The sequence below is a fragment of the Cebus imitator genome, unplaced genomic scaffold (genome assembly GCF_001604975.1).
Source record: "Cebus imitator isolate Cc_AM_T3 unplaced genomic scaffold, Cebus_imitator-1.0 Scaffold381, whole genome shotgun sequence".
Lineage (NCBI taxonomy): Eukaryota > Metazoa > Chordata > Mammalia > Primates > Cebidae > Cebus > Cebus imitator.
Window position 1 is genome coordinate 480,266 of NW_016107696.1, and position 11,759 is coordinate 492,024.

The 11,759-nt window shown below is 37.4% G+C and overlaps 1 protein-coding gene across 1 annotated transcript; it reads right to left on the reverse strand.

Annotated features, from left to right (window-relative positions):
- Positions 1 to 4,043: 4,043 nt before the first annotated feature.
- Positions 4,044 to 5,031, reverse strand: TAS2R16 (taste 2 receptor member 16). The gene has a single exon (XM_017507633.2). The coding sequence runs from the start codon at positions 4,969 to 4,971 to the stop codon at positions 4,093 to 4,095; it is 879 nt and encodes a 292-aa protein (XP_017363122.2). The 5' UTR covers positions 4,972 to 5,031; the 3' UTR covers positions 4,044 to 4,092.
- Positions 5,032 to 11,759: the final 6,728 nt, after the last annotated feature.

Sequence of the window (11,759 nt, forward strand, 5' to 3'; positions counted from 1 at the left end):
CCTTCTAGGTAATTTAGTACAATCTGGACTCTGTTTAGACCTAAGTCCTAAGGTTTGACTGGAAAACCTTCTAGTCACCCATTTTCTGGTTAATTCTTAGATTGATTCATTTAGGGCAGAAGTAGGAAGACAAGTTGGTTTCTTGATTTACCCATCAAAAGACAATCTTATTTCCAAGTTCTTGGAGTAAGCCTCATTCAATCCCTCAAGTACTGACAACACTGATCTGCCAAGACTCTCAAGAAATACCTACCTACACAGTTTATCTTTAGGCCATAAGAATGAAGCCTGTGAAATTTATCTTGTCTCTAATTTTAAACTTAAATTTTAAGATCTACTTTCCCCTGCAAATGCGAACGATTATTCTCAGTCATTTTGACTGCACTTTGGTTGTGTTTGAATTATTTTAAAAATAAAAGTTTATTTTTTAAAAATTCAGCATTTAGATTACAATTTGAAGAAAAAAATGTATGATACAAAATTTATCTTTTATTCAACCAATATAGCCTGTCACTTTTTTATAAATTTTATCCCATAAATGATGTGAAGAACTTGGCAATTGAGTTTATCCTACTATATCTTTGCTATCCAAACTAGCAAAAAGCCAGTTTACACATGGCATCAGTTTTGTAAGTTTATTAAAAATAGAAAAAGTGGTCTTAAATAAATGTTACTTTGGGAGTTTGAGACATGGCTAATGGGTTGTTAATGCGTCTCAGGGATTCTATTAAAAGCTGTGTATAGAAAGGCCAAAGAAGATGCATTTTCCTTTCTATTAGGGAGAATTTTGGCAATATTCATAGACACAGAAATCATTAAATAACACCAATTGTAAGTACATGCTCCTTTAAACTTTAAAAGTGTTTCCAAAATTCTATCCTTTAATATGCATTTCTGGAACAAAAGTAAATTTGGGTAATTAAAAAAATTAGTTTATCATTTAATTATGCCATTATCATTATTGTTTTATTGCTGCAGTGCTACTCATATCATTATCCTTGATAGTCTTTTCTTTTGCTCTTTCTTCATCTCCTTTTTAAAGCAGCAAGATCAAGTACAAAAAGCATTTGCCATAATTTACAATAAAAATACAAGAACAATAAAAACAAACACCATTAACAAAATATAAACCCTAACACCAGAATGGAAAGAGAACGGAAAACTCTATGTTAAAATTTCCTAGGTATAGAAAGGTATTGTGATGAAGCCCCAAATTTAATGTTGGTCTGTGTAAATTCCTTGGCCTTTGGTTTAATCCTCCCTCTCTCTCCCTTCCCTCCTACTCCCTCCTTCCCTCCCTCTGTCCCTCCCTTTCTTTTGATACACAGTCTTGCTCTGTTGCCCAGACTGGAATGTAGTGGCACAATCTCAGCTCAATGCAACCTCTGCCTCCCAAGTTCAAGCCATTTTCCTGCCTCAGCCACCCAAGTAGCTGGGATTACATGCACCCACCACCATGCCTAGCTGATTTTTTTGTATTTTTAGTAGAGATGGGGTTTCACCATGTTGGTCAGGCTGGTCTTGAACTCCTGACCTCAGGTGATACCCACCTTGGCCTCCCAAAGTGCTAAGATTACAGGTGTGAGCCATCGCACCCAGCCAGCATCTGCTTTTTAAATCATATGTTTTTCCAAATTAAATTATTTCTCCTTTAAAATTTCTCTCTTAGTGCCTTCTCTCGTCCATTGACTTCTCATTTGGCATTAACTAGCAGTGTGAATTTAGGTAAATCACTTGATCTAAGAAAATCAAGGTTTATTTTGCAGCTAGTTTGGATTAGGTGATCCTGACTTGTCTTGCAGTCCAAAATAAGAAAATGTATGTAAAATCTTTTTGTGAACAATTAGGTGCCATTAATATAAAGGTTAGTTATGATTTCTGTTTGTATTTTATTTTTTTCTGATTTCTGGACCCTCTCAACTGTTTCTAACACTCCCACCTTATGCATATCCTGGGTAAGTTTTCCATTGCACTTTACTCAAAGGAAGACAGTGAGAGTACTAAAAATATTTAACAGCTTCTGGAATAGTGTCTGTGTATGTGACTGCAGGGAGAGGGGGTGTTCTTTTTTTCCTGTTCTTTATTTATACACATATTAGGGGAACGGTTTCTATTTCTTTCAGCTATGTGAGGTTTTTGAACATGCGAGACCTCATCTGGATGTGGATACAAATGGCAAATAGCAATAGAATTCTAATTTCACTGGCTCTTATTTAATCTATTCCATCAAGATTCCAAACCCATGTAACCCACATCCCCACCAGCCTCCTAAGCATTCCTGGGAGCCTCTAGTCAGATAACTCAATGCCAATATCTACCTTTTTTTTTTTTCCTTTTTTCTTCTCAGACCCATTTTAGCTGGTTAGGACTCTGCTCCCCAGCCATTACTGCATCCACCAGGTTTTGTCCCACCTCTTGCTGCAGTGGAACCATTGGAGCTGGGGAGATGCCATGGCTGACAGGGTGCTGCTGTGGAGTGGGACAGCATGCCTCACTCCCCTCCCTGTGCAACAGTAGGAATGCTGCTGAGATATTCCAAATGGCACAGAGTCTTTGGTGGAAGTGGTCTTTCAGTTTTTAACTTACGTTTCACACCCTCAGTTTCAAATATGAATTTGACACAGAGACAAATCAGAATGATAAACCCACGAGCAGATCAGAATTTCCATTGTGTTCCAGGACTAATCCATTCTTTCACAGTCAAGCTTGAGATACTTGCATCCTTTCCTCCATAGTTTGGTTTGCTTTCAGGAGGTGTTTCAATCTTCTAATGGCAGAAACTGAAGATCAGTTCGCCAGACACGCCCAATATATTCAAAATGTGGAAAACATCATATTATTAACTCTTGGTACAAGAATGGTGTAAGAGATGCAACTGACTTTAGGAAAAATAATATAAGTATCTTGGGTAGACAGAGGCTGAGACCCAAAGGCCTAGTTGTTGGACATTACCAAGATGCATAGCTGCTGGCAGGTGAGGGTGAAGAAGAGGTAAATGGGGAACGAGATTCTTTGGAGCTAAGACAACATGGGGCCCTGCAAGGGAAGAAGGTATGAGAGAAACCTGTCAGATAGGGAGGCAGAAAGAATGTCAAAAGAATGAGTATGTCTTCTAAGTGATTTTTCATTGATTACTGTGTGATTCCTATATTCTTATTCATTTTGGCTTTGGACAGAATAAAATATTATAGAAAATGTAAGCCAATGCCATTCAGATGTTATGAGGTAAGAGTGGTTCCTAGCTGACATCTGGATTTTATATGGGAAAAAAAACCAACTATGTCTCAATATGGAGATGCTCCATCAAATTAACTCCAACTTATAGTACAATAGAGAGGCAAAAATTGAGCCAATGGAAACCATTTATAGTTGACACAATTAAATTGTTAATATTTGGAGCAGTATTAAGTTTGGATCTGGATTGGGTAAATTCTCTGCTATTCTTGGGAAGAGTATAATGTTTTGGTGAATGGAAATGAAGAAGGAGTTAAATTTTGACCTGAGTTGTAAAGAGATAAAGATATGATATCTGTAAGAAAAACAAATAAGAAAATTTGTATCATTAGATAAAAGTCCAGAAGAAGCCGGAGGAGAGAGAAAGAGAAAGAGACGGAGAGAGTGAAAGAGAGAGAGAGAGTGACCCCTTGACTAAAGAAAGTTAACTGAGGGCTTAGTATGTGAAGCATTCGGGGTACAAACAATATGTTTTTGTGGGATTGTATTCATATTCATGTGTGAAGTAACTGGCAGTCATGGGAAGGTTAAAGTAATGTGTGGACCCCATGATTTTGACTGTCTTGTGTAGAATATACCAGGTGTACGATTCCAGAGTTGGCAAAGACGAAGGAAAGATGGGGTGGTCTTGAGAAATTTGGAAGCAACCTCAGGATTATGAAAGGGAAAGAAAAGCAGTGGAAAAGGAGAGAGAAAGGGTTGATTATTTAGAAACAGACAGCTGTAAAAATGGAAGAGAATGAGGCCGCATTCATGGTGATTCACAATGAATTGATTGATAAGAGCAATACTCTACTGGTACTAATTACATCAGTTGCACAGGAGTCTTGTACCCTGTGCCTCAGGCAAACTCTAGGCCTAGCACTTTCCCTTTAGAAACCTTTTCAATGTAGGGCTGCTCAGCATCAGTAAAGTGGAATGCATAGAGATCAAAGCATAGATGAAAGCTTCCCAGACCCATAACCAACAACTCCTATCAAATAGAGTACCTATAATGCTGATAAGTATGGTTAGAAAGTAAGAGGCAAACATGATAAATAAGATGGCAAGGGACCTCAGGGCAGTGTAGTACGCTTTCATGCTTGGGTTGCAGTGACCAGCGGTATGATGTTGCATCTGCTTGGTCAGTGATGCCATGAGCAAGATGTTGGAGACCAGGAACAGGATAAAAGGAACAACCAACGAGACTTCTTTATGATACTGGAACAGATACTGATGAATCTTTTGAAGTCTGTCAGTTTCAGTGCTGTTTCTGGGTAGATGCTCCACGGTGAATAACTGAATATGAATGTAATACCCAATAGCTGAAGGGATGATTGTCACACAAGTAATCATCAGAGAACCCAGTAATAGACAGGGAACCAGCTTCAGAATTCTCCACCTCAGCCAGAGAAAGATGGGGTGGGTGAAAGAAGAGATCTTGATGCAGTAGAAGATGGCAAGCAAGCTGTTTAACCAGAATGTAAGGATATTAAAAAATTCCCAGGTAATTTTTAAGTTGCAAAGTACAAAATTAAGGTTAAAATAGGAGCAAAAATTACTTTGTATTGATGCCCACTGTAGACAAAAGCGAGAGATGCCCAGGCTGATGAGAATCATGTCCACGGGCATCAGCTTTCTGACTTGCAGCCATTCTCTGCCCAGCACTGCAACAATTAAGCTGCTCTGAACAATAATTGTCAAGGACTCAAGCACATAGATGATCATGAAGAAGATGGTGAGTTGGAAAGGTAACATTCTTCTACGCCAAAGTATCTTCCTGGACAAAGACTCTGAATCTCTGTACCAAATTCCAGGTAGAGAATGGGTTCCTGATTCCACCAGTGTCTGGTTCAAGAAAACACCTCCCTCTGGAAGCAAATTTTCCCAAGCTCTTTTTTTTAATTTTGCCATTTTCCTATCTATAGAACTTGTTTATGCTTTGCTTGCTGGTTTGCTATTACATATGAATATAGGGAAATATTATTTAAATGTGGATTCTGCTCCTGAGGTGATTTGATTATTCCAAAAAAAGGCGTACGTATTTCATAACCATGTTGTTTCTTTTCCTCTTTGCCTGAGGTGCACTTAGCTTATTTTTTTTATCTTCTTTAAATGACATCTTCACTCTTTTAACCTAAAATTTGAGCTACAGGAAAGATGAATCCTTCCCTGTTCATTCATGTCCTGCATGATGTTTCTGCTGTGTTGAGTGAGGTACCAACGGGAATCTCAGAAGCCCTATCTTCCCACTTCTCATGGAAGCCGTGGTGGATGCTATAACCAAAGTGTGAGAGTAAATAAAAATGATAATAAAACGTCTTTCCCCTGAAACTCCACAAAATTGATGGAACCCCAGACCTTCAAATATTTCCATCCAATACAGGCCACTCTCATAACTGCCGTTGAATTCCCCCAGTCAGGGAAATCAAACTGCAGAGAAAACACTGCACACAGCCCCTGTTAATTATTGTTATTCTGCCAATTCCAATGCTTTGAGCATATGCCTGACATATTTTTGGAAATTATTCTTGTCTTATTAACATCACTATTGTTGTTTTCTCTTACATGGCTAGGTTCTTTTTGTCACTGCTCCCATTACATGGGTAGAATTGAAAGGGGACCCTCTTACCACTAGTAAAGCACATTTCTTCTAAATGTACAGGAATCATTTCATAGTTATATAAGCAGGCTAGAAAAGGAATACAGTTTCCTTCAGTTCAGGACAACTCTTCCCAATAGACACCAAATATTTAATAAGTGGCTTCAGAAATGAGAGATGATTCTAATAAGTGCTAGTTAGTGAGGGAGATGAAAGTCATTGATCTTATGTATGATAAACTCGGAGTCTGTACCGACCTTTAGTCATTCAAGGAAGACAACATAGAAGCACGAAAACATGAATCTTAGAATTCTTGAAGACAAAACAAGAAACTACTGAATTCATGATGGAAAGGTAAGCAATAGCTTAAAAAATGACAACCAAACAGAATTAAGTGTAAGAAAGCATCTGCTTTGCATTCTCAATAAAATGCAAGAAACAGGAAATAAAAAGCTGAGATGAAAAAACAATATCTGTTATTAAAAGATAAATTAGTTGAGATGTATCCAGATATAAGAAGGGAGAAAGATGAGATATGAAATGTTAGTATGTGAAATATGCAATAATAGCATTAACATTTGCCTTATGTCCTGAATATACCAAGTACGTTGCCTGCTATATACACTGCCCCATTCTGAGTAAACTTAGAAGGACTGTGATGCCCTCAATCTCTGTCTGAGGGGTTCTGAAAGTGTGGCTGCCATACTAGCCGCTCATGACTGGATGCCAGCCACAACAGTATGACCAGATATGAGTTTCTGTCCAAAGCATCCCCACATAGACTGGCCTGAAGCATGAGAGATGGCTTGGCACTACTCTACTCCATTGGAGTGTTTTCTATGTGCTAGTGGCTGATTAAATAACCCAGATACTCTTTTGGGGAAGGTTTGAAAATGAGACATACAGATGTCCACAGAATGGTGATTGATTTTCCCTGGGGTTAGGAGTTAAGAGTCTGGCTCTTTTATCACGTGTGCATGTGAAGTTTCTGGGGCCACCTCTGGGGTTTCCTCATTGCAGTGATTCCACTTCTGGTTTGCCTTCTTCCACTCACCTTTTGTACACACCCTTTCCCTTATCAGACTGGGGATTGTTGCTGATTAACTCGTCCTGGTTGATCAGGTGCTGTCAAGGGACTGAAGCTCAGCTGACTTCTGCAGTGTACACTTGATCTATGGCAAACTCAGGCGCTCGTCAGTCAAAATGATAAACAGCAGGCTGGCCCATGCTGCGTCCCCTCTCTACTCTGTCATCTCCCTATTTCTCTTTCTCCCTTCTCAGATAGATGTGAAGGAAGGCCAACCGGTTTGTTTCCTAATGTCCAACTGGAAAAATGAATGCCAATTTATCTTTATAGGCATCTACAATCTTCCAATCTTCACTATTAGAGTTTTGTCTTTTTCTCATTCCTGGTTTCCCTGAGCATACTCCAAGTTTCCTCTAAGACTTTATTTACTTGCCCCTGAGGGAGGCAGACTGTTGTATCTTATTTGCAAATTTGGTAGGAGTAACCTGCTCAATTCTAGATGTTACCATTATCAAGCAAACATTTTTTATATATATCAATATAAAATAAAGGTGTTTCTAGATACTAATTTTTTCTGTGTGTATGTGTGCATATTTCATTAATAAATTTTAAAAACAGGAAAATAAAAGATCAGGCAATTCACCAAAGAGTAGACAATAATAACAATAACTTCATAAAAAGATGCTTAACCTCACTAGGAATGAGAAAAGCACACATAATACTGAGTAGACCCTTTTCATCTTTAACATTGCAAAAACAAAATAAAATTTGACTATTAACTCTAAGTGAATATATGAAAAAATCAGAGTCTTTATGAATCACTGAAAGGAAAATGAATTAAGATAGTTACATTAGAAAACAGTTTGGTCATATTTAATAGAAAATGTGTAGACCTTACTCTATAGGCATCCTACTTCTAGGTATATATGACATATTATAGAGAAATCCTTATACATATATAACAAAAAATGAAATTTACTCATCTATTTATTTCAGAATTGTTGTAATACAAAAAGACTGAAAACTATGTACATGACTATCAGTTAAGTAATAGATAAAATGTGGAATAATCATATGATGGCTTAAACCTACGTAGATGTTTGGCTCCCCCAAGCTAGTTTGCTACATTTTTCCCTTATAGGCAGACCCTATCTCTTTCTGGAGAGGCTTTCAATGCTAGACTCTTAGATTAATGTCATCTTTACTTGTTCAGTTTGGGCATGAGAATCAATTCTGGGCACTGGGTATAGCGGAGAAATCTGCTAAGACCTTCTGTGACAAACATTTCTCTCTGATAAGAACAGAGATTCATGAGGAGAGATTCTTTCCTTTCCATCCTGTGTTGGATGTTATTCTGTATTGTGCATGATGCTGGATCTGTTGCAGCCATTTTGTGACTCTGAGGGAAAAGCAAGGAAAATTGCAAAGAAACCAATTCAGGGCCTAGTTTTGTTGAATGCTTATTAGTTCTGGACTGAAGTACCTCTGAAGTATTGTTACGTGGGCAGAATATACCCTGATAGTTTAAACCACTTACAACTAGCATGTCAGACTGAGCATGTAAGATAACACTGAGAGGGAGAAAGAGAAAGTGTTTTATTTGATAATATCTTCCCCTCCCTCAGGAGTATAATTAATTGAATAAACTTATTTCTGTGTACCTCAGTTCCACAAGTAAAACATAAGGAATGATAAAAATGATCACCAAGATTCAATAAGAACATAGATTATAACGTGCAGATAAGGTAGTAAGTGTGTTCATATGCTCATAATCATGTGTTCAGTAAAAATATATAAATTTAAAACAATATAAAGAGAAATATATTCACCAGCATTCTAACTTATTTGGGGGAACGTAGATCAATGTGTCTGGTCATTTCCAGAAGGTAAAGCAGCCAGAGCAAGGAACAGGATTACAGTTTACCCAGCTACAAGTGGAGGGAGGACATCACAGAGGGAGCACTGGGTGCTGAGAGGCCAGAGAAATCTTTGCCAGCAAGAAATAGAAATGTGCCTTTTGTCATGTGATTCTTCTGCTCAACTCAAGAAACTTACGAGAAAGATCCTGACTAACGTAAATATGAATACTTTTGAGTTGTAAAGGAAAGGGACTCTGAATCCGGTTCTGATGAGTGGAACTACTGAGAAATGCTTGTGGACTCAGGAATGCATTCTTGAAAAGTCGAGAAAGTGAGATGTGGGTCTTGTTGGAAAAGCCGACTGCCCTAAATCTCGAATTGGGATTTTACTCAAACTTTATGTGGATCTCAAAGGCTCATGCGATGATTGAGCTATATTTTTGGTTTCTTTACAAGGGTAACCAACGATATCAGGGATTAAATTATCCTAGGATGGATGACCCAAAGTACAACGTAAGTATTTCTGATTTCTGACAAACTCGTGCAGAGGAGTGGAAGCCAAGCTGAACCATGCCAGAATGTTTCTTAGAATTCTATTCCAGAGTCAGACAAAATGAACAGAAATGCTCAGACAACATTACAGAATGAGAGAGGCATTGTTTTGGATTTTTAGGGTATTTCAGACAACGCTAGAAGAACTTAGTCTAAGAGACTTTTTTCATATCCCATTTGTTTTTAATTGATTAAAAATAATTATATATATTTATGAGGTAAAATGTGATGTTTTAATGTATATTTACTTTGTGAAATGATCAAATCAGGCTAATTAAAATGTCCATCATTTCAAATACTTATTATTTCCATCACTTCAAATACCTATTATTTCTTTGTGGTGAGAACATTTAAAATCTACTCTTTAAGCTATTTTGAAATGTACAGTACATAATTATTAACTATTGTCACCATGCTGTGTAAGATCACCAGAACCTATTCCTCCTGTTAACTGAAACTTGGTACCCTTTGACTAACGTCTCTTCTTTCCCTATTTACCCTCCCCAGCTTTCCCGTGCCTCCGGTAACCACCATTTTACTCTCTACTTCTATGAGTTCAACTTTTTCAGATTCCACATAGAAGTGAGATCATGCAGTATTTGTCTTTCTGTGCCTGGCATATTTCACTTAGCATAGTGTCCTTTAGGTTCATCCATGTCATCATCAATGACACAATTTATTGCTTTCTAAAGACTGAATCGTATTCCATTATGGACACGTCAGTTGTTTCCATTTCTTGGCTTCTGTGAAGAAGGCTGCAATGAACATGGAAGTTCAGACATCTCTTTGGCATAGATCAATTCCTTTGGATGTATACCCAAAAGTGGAATTGCTGATCATATGGTAATTCTATTTTTAGTTTTTTAAAGGAAATTCCATACTGTTTTCCAAAATGGCTATACTAATTTATAATATTAGGTTGGTGCAAAAAAGTAATTGTGATTTTTTTTTTACTACTTTTAATGGCAAAAACTGCAATTACTTTTGATCCAACATAATATCACCAACAGTATACAAATGTTTCCCTTTTCCCACAAGTCTATGATAATTTGTCACAATCTCAAATATTCCTTCTTTAAACCACAAGCTGGAAGTTGGTGTTGATTATCCTCCTTTGGCATGCCAATTTTTAAACCATGGGGACACTTTCCTTGGGGGCATTGAGCCACTTCTACCAGGAGTCAGTGACATAGTCATGGAATGGAGTTCCAGGGACTGTGGAGGTAAATGCTAAGTTGTAAGGGAGTGGAAGACTATACTTTCAGGGATCATTTCTATAGTTTGTAAGGGAGCGAGCCACTGAAATGTTGCAGGAGCATTGGCAGAGATGGAGAATACAAGGGAAAATTGGAGTTACATGCGGTCTCACAGTTGTACAGGTCTCCCTGTGTGATCTCCGTAGATGAATACCCAATGGTACTCAAACTGGCATATGATAGCATGTATGTCAAACTGCTGACCACAGGTAAAGAAAAAAGCTCTCTTTGCCACATGTGTTAACCAGTTTTAGAGCTTGAAAAGTTCCACAATTGGCTGTGGAGTAAAAATTTTAAAGATCAGGCCTAGTTCAAGGAAATCATAGGGAGAATAATTTATAACAAAATTGTACAAACTGTACATGAAAATCAGACTTAAAGAGATAAAGAGACATAAAGAGCTTTATTTCCCCTGTTCCCTCAAAGTCCAGTTTTCAGATGTTTTCCAGTTAGCCAAACACATCTTCTTCCTGTATTATTAACATTCAATAACAATCAGAATTGATATTTTTTCATATGGCAATGACTCCCAAATGATCTGCATTTTTAAATATATAAGGTAAATTGTATATTAATTATATAGAAATTAAAATATTTACTTAAGCTCAATGAATGATAAGAGACCAACGGCTTTTAGTGAGAACACTAACAATCAGGTTTAAGTTTTGGTTTGAAGGTGAAGTGCTACATAAATGGGTGTTCACAGGTCTCTTGATTCAGAAACTAGGACACGGTAGCAAGAGTAGGTACTATCTGTTGAATGAATGATGAGTACAAGGAGAACAGACTGGATAACTCTACATTCTACTTACTATATTACAAGTGCAAGGGCCTAGAAAATCATATAACAAGCCTCCTAACATAGTAGAGAAACATGCACTGTTATTACATGTAATTATATTCCTAAGTCATTCTAATAACTGAAATTGGCAAAGATGTCAAAACATAAGTGTGCCCAAATTGGCCTCTTTTTAGAGAGAAACGTACATTTTGGGGCATTTCATCTGAACAAATACATCAAAACTAAACCAGACAAATGGTGAGTATAAGTTCTTCTAAATCACAGATCATCATGTAACATTATGATAAGAGTGGTTCCCATGATCTGCACTGCTGTGAAAAGTGTATTAGAAAGCAGTATGTAGACCAATGAGATGGGTAAAATGGATGTGCCAAGTTACGTAACCTGAATTCAATCATTCTTTCTGGTAATGCCCCCGTTACATGTTAGTTTCCTTACACTGTTGTAG

Bases quoted from the DNA above. Each gene is read 5' to 3' on its own strand.
- TAS2R16 (XM_017507633.2), bottom strand. From the start codon at position 4,971: ATGTTACCTTTCCAACTCACCATCTTCTTCATGATCATCTATGTGCTT.